The 23,397-nt window shown below is 41.9% G+C and overlaps 1 protein-coding gene across 2 annotated transcripts in view; it reads left to right on the top strand.

Annotated features, from left to right (window-relative positions):
- NUP37 (nucleoporin 37) overlaps positions 1-23,397 on the top strand; it is a 58,213-nt gene that overhangs the window by 28,451 nt on the left and 6,365 nt on the right. The window contains exons 6-9 of one of the 2 annotated variants that reach the window (XM_033952076.1): positions 11,192-11,282; positions 14,207-14,388; positions 18,141-18,191; positions 21,980-22,073. In XM_033952076.1, coding sequence (XP_033807967.1) covers positions 11,192-11,282; positions 14,207-14,388; positions 18,141-18,191; positions 21,980-22,073 — 418 coding nt within the window. Of the gene's footprint in view, positions 1-11,191; positions 11,283-14,206; positions 14,389-18,140; positions 18,192-18,899; positions 18,943-21,979; positions 22,074-23,397 lie in introns of those variants that run through there. The other variant, XM_033952077.1, reaches the window with a different exon arrangement.

Here is a 23,397-nt window from a genome sequence, read left to right as displayed (position 1 = left end):
TCCCTGGATAACACCTGTTACGGTAAGTAACTGTGCTATCCTGCCAGAGAAACTCAAATAACCATGTTTCTCACCACACATACTTAACCTACTTTTCAGCAAGGAGTAGAATCAGAAAGAAAGCAAAAGAAAAGCTCTGTTTAACACACCATAATAAAATTAGTTATATGGGAGCTGATATTCTACCTCCCCATAACATGCAGGTCAGAGCTAGAATATTTCTCGTCAAAAACCTAAAAAAGGGCTCCATATTTTGTACTGAATACAGTACAAAGACATCTGCAATTAATATTTCCCAGAGCTAACATATTTCAATTAATACATTCCAAATTAAACTTTATTCTACCTTTGTTTTCTGGACAGTTTCATGCTCTGTTATGCTGGTTCCAGTTACTTGTCTGCTTTCCTGTTTTTCTTCTGTTTCCAGTGACTGTTGTCTCTTTTTTAATTCTCCTCTCTCTTGCCTTGTTCCCTCAATATACAGTATCTGTCTCTGACATACTGATTTTTCCTTTTTAGCTCTTTTTCCCTTCCTTTTTTTTTTTTTTTTTTGCCCCGTCCACTCAAATTTCACCCTAATCCTTTCTACTTTTCACCTACCTATCAACTTTATCTCCTTCTCTTACCCTCTAGCACTCCCATTTCCCATCTTGCCCCTTTCCTCAGCCTCCTATTCCCATATCTCTCTCCCCCCCATATTCCCCCTCCACCATGTCCATCTCTCTCTCCCCCCATATTTCCCCTCCACCAAGTCCATCTCTCTCCGTCCCCTGTATTCCCCCCTCCATCAAGTCCATCTCTCTCCCCCCCATTTTCCCCCCTCCACCAAGTCCATCTCCCCTCCATTTTCCCCCTCCACCAAGTCCATCTCTCTCCCCCCATATTCCCTCTCCACCAAGTCCATCTCTCTCCCCCCATATTCCCCCTCCATCAAGTCCCTCTCTCTACCCCCATATTCCTGTCCACCATCTCTCTCCCCCCATTTTCCCCTTCCACCAAGTCTTTCTCACTCTGCCCTCATGTTCCCCTTCTACCAAGTCCACCTCTCTCTCCCACCCCCATTTTTCCCCCTCCACAAAGTCCATCTCTCTCTCCCCCTCCCCCATTTCCCCCCTCTACCAGGTCCATCTCTCTCTCCCCATTTTTCCCCCTTCACCAAGTCCATCTCTCCTTATTTTCCCTCCTTCACAAAGTCCATCACTCTCTCTCTCCAATTTTCCCCTCCACCAAGTCCATCTCTCCTTATTTCCCCTCTCCACCAAGCCCATCTCTCTCTCTTCATTTTCTCCTTCCATCAAGTCCCTCTCTCCCCATTTTTCCCCACTTCTCTCTCTTTCTCTCTCTCTTTTTTTTTTTTTATATTTAAATTTTGATTAGAAAGATTTTCCAGAAAGTACAACAGAGAACTTACATCAAACAACTGGTACATCAGTAGATCAGACATCAACTACTAAGATTGCTCAATATACAAAAAATGCACATTTTCCTTACAATTTTCACCCCAAGAACCCCTCCCTCCCCCTCCATTCATTCATTCAACCCCCACTCAACCCCCCCCCCAAGAACTCTCACTCACCATCCTATGAGCCAGCCAGGCAGAGAGAACTCGGTAACCCCTACAGTGCATCCAATAAGGCTCCAATTGTGCTCCAATTCAAAGAACGTGTCAGGAACTTATGGTGACGTTTAGCCACCGCCAGCTCCATTCTCCCAATGGACAAAAATCTAGTGGTCCAGTCTGAGATAGAGGGAGCAACATGATTTTTCCAGTGATTAGCTATGAGGCATTTAGCAGCTGCAAGACCCCAACGAAGTAGTTTAGTCTGCCATGGGTGTTCTCTCTCATTATGGAGACCTAAAAGGCACGACTGTGGAGTCACGTCCACCATTTCCCCAACCATAGTAGACAGAGTACTCGTCACCTCCTGCCAAAAGAGACCAATAATCACACAGTCCCACCAAATGTGTAAAAAGGATCCCACAGATGAACCACAACACCAACATTGAGCAGACACTCCCGGAAACATTTTGTGCAACCGTTCAGGAGTATAGTACCACCTAGTGAGTACTTTATAGGCGTTCTCCTGAACCAGAGCACAAGTAGAGGCCCGGGATACCTCCCCACAAATAACATCCCAATGTTGAGCAGTGAAGGAAAATGCTAAGTCCCTCTCCCATTGCTTCTGAAAGATAGGTTGAATAGGTAAGTGTCCCCTCCAAAACTGGTACAATACAGATAGAGATCTGGGTACCTGTCGGAGCAGCAACCACAAATTCTCAAAAGACTCCTGTTCAATACGTAATGGCATTCCCCAACCTTGAGCCTGCATGAAATGCCGTATCTGGAAATAGGCCAAATAGTCCCGATCTGGCAAGTTAAACTTCTGCTGGAGCATGGCAAAAGATAAAATCCCAGAAGTCCCCATCAGATCCCTAAAGACCCGCAGGCCACTCTGGGCCCATCTATGGAAAATCCTGTTGTCACTCCCAATTTGGAATCTGAGTTTGAATTGTATCTGGGCCAAGGATGACACCAATGCTCCGTTGCCCAACTGTGCTCGGGCGCGGTACCACTCCGTGGCCAGATGTTGCACAAAGGAATTAGCAAGACCTTGAATCCAAGATCTAGAGTGTCCAGAAACCCAAAGTCTATATTTCAACAGCATCCTGTCCCCCGGGACCTGTTCCAACATCACCCCACTTTTATGCTCACCCAATTCCCAATCTAATATCAATTTCATCTGCGCTGAATGGTAATACTATTCCAAATTTGGTAACCCTCTTCCCCCCATTGATCGGGTCGCCCACAGCAAGGATTGGGACATCCTAGGGGTCTTGCGTTGCCAAATAAAGCCACACAATTCCTTTGTTAACCCTCGAAGCTCCAGGACTGGGACCTGCACCGGTAGTGTTTGAAACAAGAATAGTAACCTGGGTAGTACATTCATTTTCACAAGAGCTATCCTTCCCCACCAGGACAGCCAAAGGCCACGCCACTGTTGCAAATCCGCTCTGATGCGGCGATACAGGGGCTGATAATTCTTCTCGTAAAGCCGGGTAAGGTCTTTAGGGATATGAATACCGAGATATTTAATTCCGTGAGTCGCCCAACGAAAAGGAAAACTACCCCGAATATTCTCTACCTCTAACGAGGTGAGGGTCAAATTCAAGATTTCTGTTTTATCCAAATTAATTTTGAACCCAGAGATTTTACCATACGAGTCAAAAAGTTGTAACAGATACGGGATAGAGACAGCAGGCTGTCCCACGTATAATAAAATATTGTCCGCGAACAGCGCCACCCAATGTTCAACCCCATTCATCACAAACCCACTTAAATCGGGATGATTCCGGATGTGCATCGCCAAAGGCTCAATGGAAAGAGCAAACAATAAAGGTGAAAGCGGGCACCCTTGTCTGGTCCCTCTGCAAATAGAGAAAAAGTCAGTATAAGATTGATTGATTCGTAAGCAAGCCCTAGGATCATTATACAGAGCCCGAATCCAAGCTGTAAAAGTCTGTCCCAATCCCATGCGATCTAGTACATCCCATAGAAATCCCCAAAGGACCCTATCAAATGCCTTGTCCGCATCGACGGACATCAACACAAATTTATCCGCGCGATGACTAGCTCCCCATAGCAGATTAAGGGTCCTCCTGATATTATCGCTCACCTGTCTACTCTGTATGAATCCCGCTTGATCTTAGTGGATTAGAGATGGCAGCACTTTACCCAAACGCAAAGCAAACACCTTGGCCAAGATTTTTGCATCTAAATTCAGCAATGAAATAGGGCGATATGACCCACATGACAGGGGATCCCTCCCAGGTTTTAAAAGTAAGGTCACTCCAGCTTCTCTTTCTCTCTCTCAATATCCATTTTCCCCTTCCACCAAGTCCATCTCTCTCTCCCTTCCCCCCCATTTTTCCCCCTCCACCAAGTCCATCTCTCTGTCTCCCTGACTCCCCTTTTGCCATCTCTCCCTCTCCTGCCCCCTCCGTGAAGTCTATCTCTCCCTATCCCCCTTCTAGCCGCTCTGTCCTCCCCATCCATCTCCCAAATCTGACATCTCTCCTTCCTTTCCTTACCCCATCCCTGAGCCTATCTTTTCCTCCTTGAACCCAGCATCTCTCCCTTCTCTCACGCCCTCCCTTTCAAAATACTAAAAGGTTTTGACATAATAGAACAAGAAGCATCATTATTGACATTTTCAAATGTGACTCAGACGAGAGGTCATAGACTGAAATTGAGGGGCGACAGGCCCAGGACTAATGTCAGAAAGTTCTGTTTTACACAGCGAGTGGTGGACGCTTGGAATGCTCTCCCGAAGGAGCTGGTGACGGAAACCTCCATTATGGGATTCAAGTGCAAGTTGGATGCACACCTCCTTACAAATCACATTGAGGGATATGGGAAAATAGGGTCTTCATCAGGGAACACCTAGGACGTAAACAGGGAACACCTGGATTGGCCTCCGCGTGTGCGGGTCACCGGACTGGATGGACCAAAGGTCTGATTCGGTGGAGGCATTTCTTATGTTCTTATATTCTAAGTTCAGTATCTATCTTCAGGCAGCACTGTTGAGGGAGCAGCATCTTGCTGCTGGCCCTCTCTTCCACTCCCCTTCCAGGCATCTAATGCTTTTACCCTTCTTCTCACAATCCGCAATTTTCCCATACTACCCCCCCCGGCCTTATTTACCTTTTAGTGTTCTATAAAAGGCAGGCAGCAGTAGCGATTCCCTGCTGCCGGTCCCTGCATCTTCTCTCCACCGCGGCCCATCCTCCCTATTAACTTCTTGTTTCCGCTGGGGTGGGCTGCAGTAGAGAGAAGATGTAGGGACCAGCGGCAGATAATCGCTACTGTGATCCGGTGACGTTTGCAGAAAACTAATGGTAGATGTGGCAGGGGTGGGGGATAGGATGGGAAAAATGCAAATTGTGTTGAGAAGGATAAAAGCCTTAGATGCCGAGAAGGGGAGCGGAATAGAGGTCCGGAAACAAGATGCCGCTTCCTCAAGAGTGCTGCCTGAGGCCACCGCCTCAGATGGCCTCTTTATAGGGCTGCCTCCACATGAGAGAGATCTTGCATACAGTGGAGTTAGTAGGCATTCAGATCTCTCCCATGTATATCTATTGGAGATATCCTGTAAACCTGACCCATTGGTGGCTTCAAAGACTGGGAGTGAAGACCAGAGTTGTAAGCAGTAAAGCCATTTTCTAGCACTGTATTCTGATTCACAGTCAGGATATCCTGAAAACCTCACCCATTGGTGGACTGGGACTGAAGACCGGAGTTATAAATAGTAAAGCTATTTTCTAGCAGTCTTACACTGTTTTCTGATTCATAATGGTGGGCATAGCTAAGCAGGAAGAATTACTTCGGAGGCCCGGGTTTTATAAATAGTGGCCCACCTATCACGTGTCAATATGCGACGGCGCCATTTACAGAATTGTGCTTTGGAAAGATAGGTGCCAGAAATGTAGGCCAGGGTTTTCAAGGCCTACGTGTTCAGCAACCTACCTTTTATAGGACTCGCGCCTATGGAGGCACTTTATGATGCCCAATGCCACTTCTGGCATTAGCCATGCCCACTTCTGGCATTAGCCATGGCATTAGGCATCATAAAGCGCCTCCTGAGGCTCGATTCCAGGACTGTTTTTTTAGGTGCTTGTAGGCACCTTTTCATTTTTTTCATTTTTAATTTTTTTTAAATACTTTTATAAATATACATAAATCATTATATATATAAGGAAAAAGAGAGCTATAACATATCAAATAAAAAGAAAAATCAGATGACATAACAGGCCAAATAACATTCAATATAATATTACCATTCTCTCTAATAAAGCCCACATTATAGGAGAAACAATTCACATTATCATGGGTTCTGATATTAACAGGAAATAAAGAAAAACCATTCATGTAGTGTTACAACTTCTATATTACTCGGACCTTACTTCACTGTGGAAGCACTGGAAAGTATTACTCCTTTTGCCTCAAGAAAAAATCGTAACTGTGGAGGATAAAAAAAAAATGAGTGTTGATCAAAATAGATCAAACATTTACAAGGGTATCTAAACTGGAATTTAGCTCCCAAAGAAAGTACAGATTGTCTCATTTCCAGAAACCCTTTCCTTCTGGATTGAGTTAATTTTGAAACGTCTGGAAACATGTAGATCTTAGAATCCATAAAGGTCACTTCTTTAAAAAAACAGCCTAAGAAGTGCCTCTTTGTCTTGTTGAAAGACAAAAGCACCTTTTCATTTTAAGTCTACTTTTAAACGGTGTTTTGGACTTAACTTAGGCACTGGTAGAGCACCTTAGATTACCTACCGGCACCTAAGTTAAGGTAGCGCAGCACAAAGAAGACTGCGGAGTTGATGTTTGTGAAGTCAGAGTTTATTCAGTCAATAAAATGATGCAGAGTCACATAACTCAAAGCAATTGTGGATTTTGATCTAAAGTTAGGGACCCAACACGGTTTGTGTTTTGACTTAAATCTTCAGGGGTCCAGAGATGTTAAATTTCAAAGGCAATTACTGATGTGGATTCACTAATATTGTGACTATCAAAAGATTTGAGCCTTAGCATTGCTAAGTCAAAAGAGAAACAATCAGAGCAGTGTTATGAGCGTTATAAGAATTGCCGCTACTGGGTCAGACCAGTGGTCCATCCTGCCCAGCAGTCCGCTTACGCGGCAGCCCCTAAGTCAAGACCAGTGCTCCAAATGAGTCCAGTATCACCAGTTTAGCATGAACTTGTCCAACTTTGTCTTGAATCCCTGGAGGGTGTTTTCTCCTATAACAGCCTCCGGAAGAGCGTTCCAGTTTTCTACCACTCTCTGGGTGAAGAAGAATTTCCTTACGTTTGTACGGAATCCATCCCCTTTCAACTTTAGAGAGTGTCCTCTCGTTCTCCCTACCTTGGAGAGGGTGAACAGTCTGTCTTTCTCTACTAAGTCTATTCCCTTCATTATTTTGAATGTTTCGATCATGTCCCCTCGCAGTCTCCTCTTTTCAAGGGAGAAGAGGCCCAGTTTCTCCAATCTCTCACTGTACGGCATCTCTTCCAGCCCCTTAAACATTTTAGTCGCTCATCTCTGGACCCTTTCAAGTAGTATCGCATCCTCCTTCATGTACGGCGACCAGTGCTAGACGCAGTACTCCAGATGAGGGCGCACCATGGCCCGGTACAGCGGCATGATAACCTTCTCTGATCTGTTCGTGATCCCCTTTTTGATCATTCCTAGCATTCTGTTCGCCCTTTTCGCCGCCGCAGTGCATTGTGCAGATGGCTTCATGGGACGTGTTGATCAGAACTCCCAAGTCCCTTTCCTGGGAGGTCTCTCCAAGTACCGCCCCGGACATCCTGTATTCATGCATGAGATTTTTGTTCCCGACGAGCATCACTTTGCACTTATCCATGTTGAACCTCATTTGCCCATTTCTCAAGCTTGATTATGTCACGTTGCAGATCTTCGCAATCCCCCTGTGTCTTCAGTACTCTGTATAACTTCGTATTGTCTGCAAATTTAATCACCTCACTCGTCGTACCAATGTCCAGATCGTTTACAAAGATGTTGAAGTGCACGGGTCCAAGCACTGAGCCCTGCGGCGCCCCGCTGATGACGCTCTTCCAGTCTGAGAATTGTCCATTTACCCCCCACTCTCTGTTTCCTATGCTCCAGCCAGTTTTTAATCCATGTGAGTATTTCACCCTCAATTCCTTGTTATAAGATTAAATAATCTTCCAAATCCTGGCTAAGGGTAGGTTACACATAAAGTTGCTGTTCTAAGAATTTTTATGCTCAACACAACACATTTTCCATAACAGTGAACTTGTTCAAAAACTCTTGAATATTAAAAATGTCTTTATTAACAAAATAGAATGAATTTTTGACGGTTTGAGTGTTAACTTCTAACTTAGCAAAAATTATTTGAAACAATTAAAATACATTTAATCTACAACAGTAATCCCACAGAGGTATATTTATCCTGGAATATTGAGACTGATTGGCTTACAAAAATACATGTCAAAAATACAAGATTGGCAGGTTGCTGGGAGTGTTTTTAGTTGTTTCACAAAACTGAATAGTTTCAAGTTTTTATTAAAATTTGATGTACACGCATTGTCAAATATTTCAAAGCATATTACAAATCTAAAAATGGGACAACAGTACAATACATTAATACAAAATAAATATAGACAAACAAACGCCATACTGGTACAAAAGGATATAGGGATGAACTACAATAAATAAAGCAAAGAGAGAACATATATGCAGGGGTGTTAAAGTCCCTCCTCGAGGGCCGCAATCCAGTCGGGTTTTCAGGATTTCCCCAATAAATATGCATGAGATCTATTAGCATACAATGAAAGCAGTGCATGCAAATAGATTTCATGCATATTCATTGGGGAAATCCTGAAAACCTGACTGGATTGCGGCACTCGAGGAGGGACTTTGACACCCCTGATATATAGATAGAACAAAAGGGCGGGACAAGAGGTAAAGCGAAAGATAAGGACAAAAATAAGAGTTGAATCCAGCAAATGAAGACATTAAAAATTAAAATTTAGGAATCTGTAGCCTTAATCCTAGAATAGAGAGATGCAGCTGAATATTCGACAAATAAGGTACTAAGCGATGAAAACTCTAATGATGGCTATTTAGAACCCAGATGAATGGCTGTGCTTGTGAATCGCAGTAATAATAATAATAATTTTATTTTGTATATCGCAATACCAGAAGCAGTTCAGAGCGGTTTACAGAGGAAGAGACTGTACAAAGACAGTGATGTTACAGAAAGATATTGTCAATTACAATAGTAAAATATTTCAATTACATTATTGGGCCAAGAATGGTTAGGTATAACCGGAAATATGTCAGAAGTACAATAAGTATTTCAGAGATGCAACAAGGCAGGAAGGGGTCAGAAAAATGTATCAAAGAGGTAGGTTTTAATTGATTTCCTGAAAGATTGGTAGGAGGGTGTATTCGAAATGAGGGTAGTTAGACATTTATTCCATTGGCCAGCTTGGAATGACAGTGTTCTATCAAGGAATCTCTTGTAGATACAGCCCTTCAGGGAGGGGAAGGCAAACAGATGGGCATTACGTGTGCGGGTGGTGGCTGGAAATACAAAATGGTGTGATAGGTAAATCGGGGATGAACCTGCTAAGGTTTTGAAGCAAAGGCAGGCCAACTTGAAGATGACCCTTGCCTCCATTGGCAACCAGTGAAGTTTTCTGTAGAACGGGCTTATATGGTCCGACTTTTTGAGGCCATAAATGAGACGGACGGCAGTATTCTGAATGATTCTTAGACGTTTGATGGTTTTCTTAAAGGATCCCAAGTATATGATACTGCAGTAATCTAAGGTGCTTAGGATTAGAGACTGAACCAGCAATCGAAAGGAGAGGAAGTCAAAATAGTGTTTGATGGTAAGGAGTTTCCAGAGGGTGCAAAAGCATTTTTTAACCTGAGCATTGGTATGGTCTTCAAAAGTTAGGCATCGGTCCAGGATGACTCCAAGGATTTTGATGGTGGAATTGATTGGGTAGGTTAGCACGTTTAATTTCAGGGAAGTATTCGTTAGCTTGTGGTTGGGACTTGCCAGGAAAAGCTTAGTTTATTCTGCCTGAAAAGACTGGATTGACTGGAATAATCCTGGGAACAAACCCAGTAGCTTAAAAAGGTCACACTGGGAATCAATAAAGAGGGTGAAAGAGAAATAACATACTATAAATGGATTCCGAATCATCCCAAGGGATCAAGGAAAAGGATTTAGGTCCTCTCTTGATTACTATAGCGGCCTGCAGTAATCATACCGAAGCCCATCGGGAATTAATGGGCTTCGGTGCTGTTGCTGTGCAGCAGCCGCTAGTGTGGCTTTGTGAAAGAGGGCTTTAGTTATTGAGGCAAGACTTGAATAAGATTTTGCTAGAATTAGTAAGAACATAAGAAATGCCTGCAATCAGACCTGGGGTCCATCTAGTCCGGCGATCCGCACACGCGGAGGCTCAGCCAGGTGTACCCCGGTGAATATCTTATTCACTCGTATCCCTCAATGTGTCCTGCAAGAAGATGTGCGTCCAATTTTTCTTTAAATCCTAGAATGGTGGTTTCCTCCACCACTTCTTCCGGGAGAGAGTTCCAGGCGTTCACCACTCGCTGTGCGAAGCAGAACGTTCTGACATTTGTCCTGGCCGTGTCCCCTCTCAGCTTCAGTCCATGTCCGAGTCACATTTGACAACGTGAGTAATGTTACTTGCTCACCATCCTTTCCCTCTGCTGGTGAGTGAGCTTGCTCCATTTTATCGATTCCTTTTAGTATTTTAAAAGTCTCTTTCGGATCCCCTCTCAGGAAGGAACAAATTTGAGAAACCTGACAAATTAAAATGACAAGATCTCAGTTGCCAAAGTTCGGGAGACGATAATTGAGGAGCATATGTTTTTGAGAGAGTTGCAAAGCCGCAGATAAAGAAACAGAAAAATAGCAAAGATAAAGGACCCTATTGATCGAATTCAAACTGTAGGGCCTAGGACCTGCTGCTCTGTAACTAGGATTTCTGCTTGACTTATTCACATCATTGTAAAAATGTCATTATATTTTACACTTCTCCCTCCGGTTTCGCGGGGGATAGGGGCAGAGCCGGACCGCGAATGGCAAAATACCGCGAACATCTTCTGGTCCTGCTCTGACCCACCCCCGCCTCCCTCTTCCCGGCCTTACCTGGTGGTCTAGCGGGCTTTCAGGGCAGTGGCGATCTTCCTACGCTCCTGCCCTGTGCAGATCGCCAATAGGAAATAGCTGCCGTGAGTTTCCGTAATCTCTCGAGACTACAACAGGAACTCCCCACAGCCATTTCCTATTGGCGATCTACACGGGGCAGGAGCATAGGAAGATCGCTCCTGCCCCGAAAGCCCGCTAGACCACTAGGTAAGGCAGGGACGCCGGGGGGAAGGCTAAACTCTGGGTTTTTTTTCTTTTTTTCCTCCTCCCCAAAAAATCGCAAATATGTGAAATCGCGATTGCCAAAACCGCGAATGGGGAGGGGGAAGTGTATATTCAGTCTACTCTCACCTGTTGGCAAAATAACGACTGTGAAAGGGCTCAAGAATCTAATGAATGTGTTTACAGTCAAGTCGCAATAAAAGTCTTATAATATTTGTATTTTGACTATTAGAGTTTGGGATTTGGAAGGCAATGAGAAAGCCTCCTTTGTTCTACGTTCACCTGGAATGAGTGTATGCTGGCACCCTGAGGAGGAATTCAAGGTTGGCATTTACAGGTTACTTTTCTTTCATTTTGTTCTGGTTAGACCACTGAGCTGTAACTCTAGAGAGCCCACTTGCCATGCACTGAAACAAATCACTTAAACTCGGTTTCTTAAAACTTTTGATGGGGTATTTGTTATACTTTAGCCATAAGCTATTGGTTGACTAGTGCAATTTATGCTGAGGTCTTTTTCTTCAATGTATTGAAGCGTTAAATCTATCATATCTATCAGCTAGGTACTTGGGTCCTGGGCTGGCCACTGTTGGAAACAAGATGCTGGGCATGATGGACCTTTGGTCTGTTCCAGTATGGCAATTCTTATGTTGGCTTCTTATTCTTGAGTCCAGTCTTTAATTTTATTAATTTGACAAAATTCCAGCTATTCATATAACAATGATACAAACTTTCTCACCTATAACTTTATCTTGCTGATACATTATTATTTCAAATGTTTGTTATAACCCTTTTAGAACTTTTTTCGTTTGTTTATGTTTATGAAAAACTTTATATACCACATAACGGCCTAAAAGGATCCAAGCGGTTTAAAATGCATAAATCACATTCATCAAGAAAAGAGCTCCATTCTAATGACAAAACAATAAAACACTCAAATCTCAATGAACCATGATTTATACAGACAGCTAAAAATTCTCCATTACAAAATCATTACATAAACGCAGATCACACTCCCTAACTCTCTTTTAATTTGGGAAAGCCAATTGAAAAAAATGTGCTTTTTAAACGTCTTTTAAAATTGATATAGGATTCTTCTTTTCTCAAGTCTATGGGCAGGTTATTCCATAACCGCGGAACTAAATAAAAGAATGCACAATCTCTAGTTGACGCAAGATGTGCCTTTGAGATGTGAGGAACAACTACCCTATTATCGATCAGAGATCTTAATAGATGCCTTGGGGCATAAAATGGCACCAAGTTAGAAAGATATGAAGGCTGTAGCTGAAATAATGCTCTGTGTGCCAACATTAGGATTTTAAATTTGATCCTAAATTCCATTGGTAACCAATAGAATTTGAACTACAAAGGTGTCACGTGATCACGAATATATGCCCGGCCTAATAGTCTAATTGCAGTATTCTGTACTGTTTGTAAGCGCTTCCACTGTCCTAACCCAATTTCTGCATATACTAAGGGCTCCTTTTACAAAGGTGCGCTAGCGTTTTTAGCGCACGCAGCAGCCGAAAAATTACCGCCTGCTTAAAAGGAGGCAGTAGTGGCTAGCACGCGGCATTAGCATGCGCTAAAACTGCTAATGCACCTTTTGTAAAAGGAGCCCTAAATTACCATAATCTAACTTTGATAATAATTAATTAATGTGTGCAGTGATTTCTCTAAGCTGTCTTAATGCCCCCAAACCTTTAACAACCACGGTTGAAACCTGCTCCTGAAAATTTAGATGACAGTCGATTTATAATCCCCAAATACCTGAAGCTATTTACTAGTTTTATACTACAATTATTTAAAGAAAGATCTAAATGAGGTGTTGCTTTATCTCCTGAGATACAACACCCTATGGTCTGAGACATATTTAGAACCAATTTGTGTTCATTTAGCCATTCTTCTCTTCTGTTTAAGCCAGCCAAAAGAGGACCTAAATCTAACGTAGCAGGTGATAGTCTATGCAGGGGTGTCTAACCTTTTGGCTTCCCTGGGCTGCATTGGCCGAAAAAAATGTTTCTGGGGCTGCACAAACACACAAACGCTGCAGCAAGACAGAGGAGGGAGCCGGCAAGATGGTAAACACCCGGGGGCAGCAGAAGAAAACACTGCATCACCCTCGACCGGGGCCGCACAAAATACTTCACAGGGCCGCATGTGGCCCTTAGGCCGCAGGTTGGACACCCCTGGTCTATAGACTAATAAGATGTCACCTGCATAAATAGATGTACTAATTCCCAGTTCCTGGATTCGTCTTGCCAAAGGGCTCAGAAAAATATTTAACAGAACTGGCGATAAGGCTGACCCTTGCGGTACCCCACAATCTAACGATCTATCCTGAGATATTGATCCCTCAGTGACTCTTTAAAAGTACGTCCTCGGAGAAATACTGAAAACCAGTCCCACACTACTCCTGTTAAGCTAATCTCTTGTAAAAGGTTTACCAAAGACCGTGGTCCACTAGATCAAATGCTGAACTCAGATCTAATGAAACTGCCATTACCAAGTTCCCCCCATCCAAAATTGAATGAACCTCACTAAGAAAGCCTCATCTATTGGCTAAAGTTTTTAATAAATATTCAGCTTGATTGAAGTTAGCCCCACTGTTTTAATTTAAAGGCTTCCCGCAGGTTCTATATATAGCACTTTGCAAAATTAATATCCTTTTTTTAATTCTTTATTGATTTTCCAAATTTCAGTAGTGCAATACATAAATATATCACACATAATAAATCAATAAAAGCACATTCAACTCACAAATATACAAAACCAACCATTTTCACCCACCCTCCCTCCCAATAATTAATTCAATAAAACACAGAAATATAAATTTTCCTAATAACCTTACCCTAATCAAATAAATAATACCTCCCCATCCTCCCATCCCCCCAAGTGTAAATATTTAAAGTTAGCCCCACTGTTTTAATTTAAAGGCCTTCCCACAGGTTCTATATATAGCACTTTGATGCAAAATTGATATCCTAATAAGCAATTAGCATTAAATGGATTTACTTAAAAATTATTCATGTAAATTTTAGGCATGGGATCTGTGCCTAGATTTAACATTAAAATCTAAAAAGGGGATGATAAAAAAAAATTTTCCCTTAAAGTAATCAAATGCATTGTTAGACCAATAAAGATATGTCCTCTACATGTCATCTGTTACCCCACTTGCCTCTTCCTTTCTAAGAAAGCAGATGTATGGTGAGCTACAAATATACCTCAATGCTTGGATTTTCTCTCCCAGTTGATGGTGGCACAAAAGAATGGAACCATCCGATTCTATGATGTTCTCACCCAGCAAGCCATTCTGTCACTTGAGTCGGAGCAGGTTCCACTGATGTCAGCTGACTGGTGTTTAATGAATACATTCAAAGTGGGAGCAGTTGCTGGAAATGATTTTTTGATCTGGGACATGACTCGTTCTAGGTATGTACAAGGAATTTTTTTTATTTCTTTCCACCTAAAAGTTGAGTTAACCACACTCTACGTTAGTATAATTAATCTTATGTTCATAGATTGCATGTGACCCATTGTACTGTAGGACAATGATTTATGCAACATAGAAGAGATAGCAGTCAAAATACAGACTGGTCTGATGCTGTTGGTTTTGCTTTATCTCTTATTGGGCAGGAACTGATGGAAATGGAACACTTGTTTGAAGGCTTTGTTGCTGGTATAAGATATTGTTGGTTTTGGTTTATTTATAATCCGTCTTTTACAGGGCGAAGTACATCAACACATTCATAAATATAGACCAATGACATTACAATCGGTTTACAAAAAATTAAAACACCAAATTACATGACAAACTGACATAAGAACATTAACCTTTTCCTATCGTAATAAATTTTACATTACGCTGGTTCCAATCGTAATTATTTTAGCAGAGTTTTGTATTATTGACCGTTATCATTTACGGCTATTGTAAACATAATGTAAATAAGTCATAAGTCTGTAAATTCAAATATTTTGTGTTCCTGGCTCTTTATTAGTCCATACAGACTGTTTATCCACGATGGCATGCAAATGGAACAAATGTCTATCCACTCTCATCTCTAATTCTCCCTCCTACCAAACTTTCAGGAAGTCAATCAAAACTTATCTCTTTGACAAATATCTCTGATTCCCGCCCTCCTTGTAACTCTACTTTTAACTATGCCTTGTACCTCCCACCTTCCTGCACCTCCCACCTACCTGCCTCCTCCCTAACTGCACCTCCTACCTACCTGCACCCGACTTCCTAAGCCACACCGATTGACTTGTTTATAACCTCTCTATCTCCTTCTTGCCTGCTCCCGACTTGCTAAGTTATATTGATTGATTGACTTATTTGTAAATTTCGCTGTAGATGTACAGTCTCTTGTCATGTAAACCGCTCTGAACTATTCTGGTACTGCGGTATACAAAAATAAAGTTATTATTATTTATTATTATTATTATTATTTTGCGAATGTCACGTCATCCGGGACACACGATAGGAAAAGGTTAATCTCTCCAGACAATCTTCCTATCCCAAACAGATCAGCTCATTGAACATGCCATAAAACAATCACAGCATCACCAATAAAGTCATACTGTATACAGTGGTACCTCGGTTTATGAGTGCACCGGTTTGCGAGTGTTTAGCATGACGAGCAAAACATTCGCAAAATCGGTGCCTCGGAAACCGAGCTTGTCTCGATGTATGAGCACCTCTCCCCATGACCCTGCCCCCCCCCCCTCCGCCGCGATCCGGCATCCCCCACGCACCCATCCACCCACCTGAACACATTGCTTACCCCCATCTGGCACCCGGCACCAACGCACAGGACATGCCGGTGCCGGTGCCCGAAGATCTGCCGTCCTTTTTGCTGGGCCTTGAGCATCTGCGCATGCTCAAGGCCTTCGAGTTCCCGCTCTCGGAGATGCGCAGATGCTCATGGCCCAGCAAAAAGGACGGCAGATCTTCGGGCACCGGCATGTCCTGTGCTTTGGTGCCGGGTGCCAGATGGAGGTAAGCGATGTGTTCGGGTGGCTGGATGGGTGCATGGTTGGATGCCGGATCGGGGGGGGAGTGGGGGCGATGCGAGCAGGGGGGGGATCAATGCCGGTTCTCAGGGGAGTAGAGTAGTGCCGCTGGCCTCAGGGGGGTTGGGGGAGGTGGGAACGAATCAAGCGAGTTTCCCTTACTTTCTATGGGGAAACTCGCTTTGATATACGAGCAATTTGGGAGAATGGTATAGAAAATTGAATGAATAAAAAATATTACTGTATTCTGTTACATCTACTCAGGAGTCTGTACATTAGGTGATCAATCCATTGCCACAAACTGGCATTGTAGAAGTGTGTCACTCACAGCTTAAGACCTCCGACATTCCCAGTGAAGTGTCCGCTTTAGTTTTTCCTTCTGCAAGCAAATTTTGCAGGGGTGTTCCTGCTTTGCTTAGTTTTTATTCTTTTCAATTGTAAGTTCATTTTTTCTGAGGCTTTGGTGCCCTGAGACTCCACTTTGGGAGTTCTCTGCCTGGGAAAGGATGCAGGATCCACGGAGCTGGACTACAACTCACAGGGCAAACCTTCAGGTGGACCTGTGGGGCTATTCTGCTGTGTGTCACTTCAAGGCTTGGGATCTGTTGCCCTGGGAGCCAGCTCACCTTCTGAATTTTTCAGAGGCTTGAGCTAAGGCTGTGGATGCCATAAGTAAGAATCCTCAGGGTATCAGGGAGCCAGCTGTGTATTTGTCCCCATCCCACTCTTCTGGTTGTGCTTCGAAGATCCATGGGGTTAGAGGTCTCGGTCAGGATTCATTTGACTGTCAGCCTGAAGATTTCCTGGTTTGGAGCAATTTCTTGGAAGTTCTGAGTCAAAAAGTCCTTTCCATCCCCTCCAGCTGCAAGGAAAGCTGACAGGCAGGCACCTTTACAGTACTGTAAGTACAGCCCCATTATTTCCTATGGGAAAATCAGAGGGGAGAGGAAGGGTCAAAAAATTTCATTTTTAAGGATTTCTGAGGTTAGGGTTCAGGTCCCCCCACTTCCAAGAGTTGCATATTTTACATACAATATGAAATTTAATACAGTAATTAGAATGTAGCTGTATGAGTCTTGGCTTACTGATGGGTCAAGATGGTGACCCTCTGATCTTTACCCTTGCTGTTTTTTTGCTGCCACCAAAGGTTTATGATGCTTCATTTTGCCTATTCCATATTGCTTATATTACTGAGGGGAATATTCCAAAATGCTACCTGTGTCATCTTGGGTGAATCTCTTCATAAAGGCAGTTAATAAATCCAAATAAATAAATACATATCTGTTGCCTTTGAGAAAAGGCAATCAATTCCCCATACTAAAACAAAAGAGTTTTAACATTACAGGCAGTAATACATCATACCTTTTGTAACTTTGCTATTTTTTTCACTGAAATCTTTTTTTTTTTTTAATCTTTATTCATTTTAATATGTACAATAAATATAAATCATCATAGTACATTATCACTTGAAAATTCCATAACAATATATATCCAAAAAGTTTACATCCCACCCCCCTCCCACATCCGTGCATAAATAATATAATTCCTATGCATATTAATCATTTAAAATATGTAAATATATATTTAAATTGTCATAACCCACCCATCCCCCCATTCTTTCAAATTATCACATAAGGAAAAAGAATAATAAATTAACATTAATCATTATAATAATTTATTATTGGCCTCCACACATCCTGAAACCTATTAAAATGACCATTTTATATTGCAATTAATCTTTCCATTTTGTACAGATGACACACTGAATTCCACCAGAAGCTGTAATTTAGTCTAGAACAATTCTTCCAATTAAACATTATTTGTTGGATCCCCACACCTGTAAGGATCATCAGAAGCTTATTATTTGCTGCAGATATTTGGCTTTTAGTTCTCATACACATATTTTCACTGAAATCTTTGAGATTGGTCATCATAAAGTCTTTATATTAAATAAAAGGTAGTCACTGAGAATCAAGCCCTGAATGTATTTGGGTTTATTTTTGTTTTGTTTTTTAGTTGAATATTTATAAGAACCAAGTAACAATAAGCAGGATGTTCAGCAGATAAGTTAAATATGATTTAAAGTTAATGACTTCTGTGTTCTGAAAGCATGATATATGCAGCAGGTGAAAATACTGCACTTTATTAAATGTAACATTTTTGCATTACAGCTATCCACAAGATAGGAGGCCTGTGCATGTGGACAAAGCTAGAGTTTTCAGGTACAATATATGAAGAGATCGGTGTGAGCGTGAGTAGACGCAGATAGAATTAAAGGAGTTTGGGATTCATAGCTTCCTTGGAATTTGGTCAGAATTATGTCTACAGACCATATACGTCATACAAATTTTCAAAGGGAAACTACCCCTGTTGTTTCATTTTGAAAATTAACAGTTGCAAAGTTTATGTGCTTAAAGCATTCATGTATTTGCACCTTCTGTTTGGTTGGGCAGCAGAGGAGTAGACTGAAGTTTAGTGCAGTAGGCCAATAACCAGAGAACAGGAAGCAAATGAGGAGATGATCTGTGATTCAAGCAAAGCATGACAAAGAGCAGGCCAATAAGTGTAATATAATGTGAAACTTTAATTAAAACAAACCATATGCCTGGCATGGCCATATTGTACCCAAAAGGCTGTGTCAGAGGCAATAAGACAAGAGAGGTTAAAGCCTCTCTCTAGATTTTAACAGTCAAAAATTCCAGCAATACAAAGTAATTTTTCCAGAGAGATAAAAACATAATATCCACGTCCCTCTGTGCGCTTGATCTCTCGCTGCTCTGGTAATTAGCAGCCATTTTTGTAGCCCAATATTACCAAGTCCAAATAGTAACAATAATCTGTGATTCCTGGTCTCTTTAATATCAAACTTAAAACAAAGAATAAATACACTCACTATTCTGCAGATCTCAAGGCAGCTTCTTCTCTTGCAGAATCAACACTTCTGCTGACACATCATAGATAAAGGGAAGCCAGGAATGTTTTCAGCACAGACCCTGTGTTGAAGGTAATACTGTACTTAGCTTCTCTCACAAGCTGTATCTACTAACAACTTCAAATTATGAGGCTAGCAAATCCAAAGTGTAGAAACGGAATGGAGAAACAATGCCTTCTCTATGCTTTCTCTACAGCATTTGGTGGCTAAAGAAGAGAAGAGACAGACAACTGTCACATGCTTCACCAATGGACTCTGGGTATTTGACTTAAAGACACACTGTTTACATGTCTAAATAAGCCCTCTGCGCTGCATCCATGCACACTGAGAGCTGGGGGCTCCATTTAGTAAGCCCACAATAGTGTACACTATTTACATCTTAAACAGCACTCTGTTCACATGACTATGGGGACAGAACACTCTGGATTGCAAAGCAATACCAGCAGTCAAACAGGAAGTCTCCACAGTGATTCCAGCACTTACTTTGTATTGCTGGCATTTTTGTCTGTTAAAATCTAGACAGAGGTTTCAAGAACCAGAGAAGTCAAGGTTCAAAACCCATTGTTGCACCTTGTGACTTTAATAAATCATTTGACCCTCCATTGCCTCAGATGCAAACTTAATTGGTAAGCCTACCGGTGATTGTGTAATAATATACACTTCTCCCTCGGTATTCGCGGGGGATAGGGGCAGAGCCGGACCGCAAATTGAGAAAAATCGCGAATAACTTCTCGTCCGGCTCTGACCCACCCCCGCCTCTCTCCAGCCTTCCTCCCGGCATCCCGGCCTTACCTGGTGGTCTAGCAGGCTTTCGGGGCAGGAGCGATCTTCCTACACACCTGCCCCGTGTAGATCGCCAACGTGAGTTCCCGTTGTCTCGAGAGATTACGGGAACTCACGGCAGTCATTTCCGATTGGCGATATGCATGGGGCAGGAGCGTAGGAAGATCGCTCCTGCCCCGAAAGCCTGCTAGACCATCAGGTAAGGCCGGGATGCCGGGAGGAAGGCTGGAGAGAGACGGGGGTGGGTCAGAGCCGGACGAGAAGTTATTCGCGGTTTTTCTCAATTTGCGGTCCGGCTCTGCCCCTATCCCCCGCGAATACCGAGGGAGAAGTGTATATTATTACACAATCACCGGTAGGCTTACCAATTAAGTTTGGAAGGCTAGAGAGAGATGGAAACGTGATAAACTATGGGGGTGTTCCCCCCCCAAAAAAAAAAACACAAATATGTGAAACTGCGAATGGGGAGGGGGAAGTGTATATTGTAACTCACCTTGATCTACTACTGCAAAGGTGTGAGCCAATTTTTTTAAATACTAAATATATATAAAAATAGAGGAAAATTTTCAGCATAACACTAACCATATAACTTTATTCAGGTAAGATATCCATGTGAAGTTACACCTGTATTCAGCAGCGGAACTGGTGTAAGTGACACCACTGAAGACATAATATTGTGTGAATATCTTATCCATATAAGTTATTTTTGCAGCTGAATATCGCTGTTATCAGCACAAGTTTTTGCTCTTCCCTTAGCCTGCCCCAAATCCAGCCCAGTTTAAATTATATAGAAATCACTTCTTTACTCTTTCCAAAAATATTAGGATTAGGGGGTATGCGTTGAAGCTACTGAGTAGCATATTTAAAACAAATCCGAGAAAATATTTCTTCACTCAGTATGTAATTAAACTCTGGAATTCATTGCCAGAGAATATGTCATCATCAAGTTGACATCCACGCATGCGTGAAGGCCCTCCAAACGGGGCCCTTGAGTTGCCAGTGGGGATGCTGGAAGGGAAAAGGCATGGAGAGGCACTGGCTGATTTCCTATAGGATGTGCCTCTCGCCGCAAGAGGCGTCCTGTAAGCAGTCAGCTAGCACCTCTCCTCCTCCCCAGCGTCTCCTGGCACACCTGGAATCTTGGGCGGCACGCTAGTGTGCCATGGCACACAGTTTGCGATACACTGCCCTTAGAGATCCCACATGCCTATCCCATGCTTTCTTGAATTCAGACAATCTTTGTCTCTACCACCTTTACCGGGAGACTATTTCATGCCTCTACCACCCAGGAGGAAGGGCTGAGGCTCACTGGTTGTGTTGCTGCCTCTGCCCAGAGGTTGTGAGATCAAATCCTGGTGCTGCTCCTTGTGACCTTGGGCAAGTCACTTAATCTTCCAGTGCCCACTACAAAAAGTCCCCATTCCTTCCTTTCTGTAAAAAAAAAGTATTCCCTTAGATTACTCCTGAGCCTATCACCTCTTAACGTCATCCTATGCCCGCTCATTCTGGAGTTTTATTTCATTTGAAAAAGACTCACCTCCTGTACATTAATGCCATGGAGATATTTAAACGTCTCTTATCATATTCCCTCTCTCCCGCCTTCCTTCCAGAGTATATATATTGAGGTCTCTACATCTGTCCCCATACAATTTATGACAAAGACCGCTAACCAATTTTGTAGCGGCCCTTTGGACCAGCTCCTTCCTATTTATATCTTTTTGAAGGTGCAATATTGTAGATATTTATGCTCATGTTCAAGAACAAAGAGGAGCACTTGCCTTACTATAGTAAATGTACCAACAAAAAAGGCAAGGGAGTTGTCCTAATAACCAGATATCAATTTATCGATTTAAAAGTTGATACATGGGCTCATGTTCAAACATTACATGTGACATTCTTTGAAGTGGCCATCTTCTGTTCATCCCTGCTTTCTGTATAAGAGATAAATGGTAAGTAAGGCTGTGCCCACTAAAGGTAGGAGATAGAAAAGGAAGACAAAGTAGTCTCTTATTTTTTCTTTGCACTGGAATACATTATATACTAAGAGAGGAAATTATCAACATGGGCTACCTTAAGATGGGTTATTTTACTGGTAAACTTGGTTATTAATAATGTCATCTCATAAAATTAGACCTGCACTAAAATAATGTGTGTTGTGATAAAATAACCCATATTTAACTGTAACCCACATTGATAACTTCTCTCCTAACTTTGAATAAAAATAGTCATTGCACAAAAAAAACAGACTAGATATATTTTTGTATTAAAATTCAGCAATCCTTTCACGGTTTTCAGGTGGTGTAAAGCTAATGAAAACTTATTTGCAACTACTGGGTATCCAGGAAAAATGAAAAGCCAGCTTCTGGTCCATCATTTTGGACACAGCCAGGTAACACGTCTTTAGTATAGTTATCTAAATCAGAAATAGATCTTATAAATATACTGTGAACCTGTCAGGGGAATGGGATGAATTTTCTAGGCTACATAGCTATAGCCTAGCTCTGTGGTCTCAAACTCACGGCCAGCCAGGTACTATTTTGAGGCCCTCGGTATGTTTATCATAATCACAAAAGTAAAATAAAACAGTTTCTTGATCATATGTCTCTTTAGCTATAAATTACAATATTATTATTAAGATTTAGCCAAAAGGAAAGATTTATGAACTATAAAGAGTTTTACCTCAAGCAAAATTGTCATTTATTTAATAAGACATTAACTATTTTTTCTGAGGCCCTCCAAGTACTTACAAATCCAAAATGTGGCCCTGCAAAGGGTTTGAGTTTGAGACCGCTGGCCTAGCTGGTTTAATTTGATCATTATTTTCTTCATTTTGCATCTCAGACTGTAAGACGTAATATTGAAACAGTTCTGTATATATATCTGTCACATATCAGATTTTTAGTCTAGGTGTAGTCTTAGACTGAAGGCTGAGTATGGGGGTCCTATATTGCAAGCGTTTCTTTTATTATTATTACTAAATGTTACAGGAAAAACAAGTAACAGAAGAAAGTTTGAAAATATTGCAAACATTTCTAAGAGTGCTTTTGCCCACTATCAGCAAACTAGACTATCTAAACAAGTCTTATTTGACTGCATTAATCAATCCACTCGTCACGTCTCATTTAGACTGTTGAAATGCCTTGAAAAAAAAAAGATTGGACACTAAGAATGTAACTGTTTTTTAGATGATAGGGTGCAAGTTCAGGAAGAGGAGATCTTGTTTAGAAGAGTTTATATTGGCTGCCTGTCTAACTTCTTTTTGAAAGCTTTGAATAATCAGGGTCTACTTTATCTCCAAGAGCATCTGTGTGCTCTTTCACTAGGTTCCCTCGTGAAAGAGATTAAACTTGTTAAGACATGGGGTTCCGCTTTTTCCTGAATCAGTCCATCCCTAGTAATGACAAGCTGACATATAAGCATCTTTTGTGTTTGTATGTAGAAACTTTAGTTGGGATCGTATTTATCACTTTTAACTACAGATTATAGAAGCAGACAAGATGACAGCAGCTAAAGACCAGATGTATTAAAGAGGATCGGTAAGACCATGTGGGTCTGCTCCAATCCGATTTATGGCTGCTTCAAAAAGAGCTATTCAGCCACTAAAAAGTTTGCATGCAAATGATTCACACGGAGGTTTGTCATAATACCTGACTCTCCTGACTCCTGTGAGAGTGACTCTTATACATGCACAGAGCAGGGGAAGCCCAAACAGG

This window comes from Geotrypetes seraphini, chromosome 7 (genome assembly GCF_902459505.1).
Source record: "Geotrypetes seraphini chromosome 7, aGeoSer1.1, whole genome shotgun sequence".
Taxonomy (NCBI): domain Eukaryota; kingdom Metazoa; phylum Chordata; class Amphibia; order Gymnophiona; family Dermophiidae; genus Geotrypetes; species Geotrypetes seraphini.
Note: the sequence above shows the minus strand (reverse complement) of the source record. Positions and strands in the feature narration are given on the sequence as shown.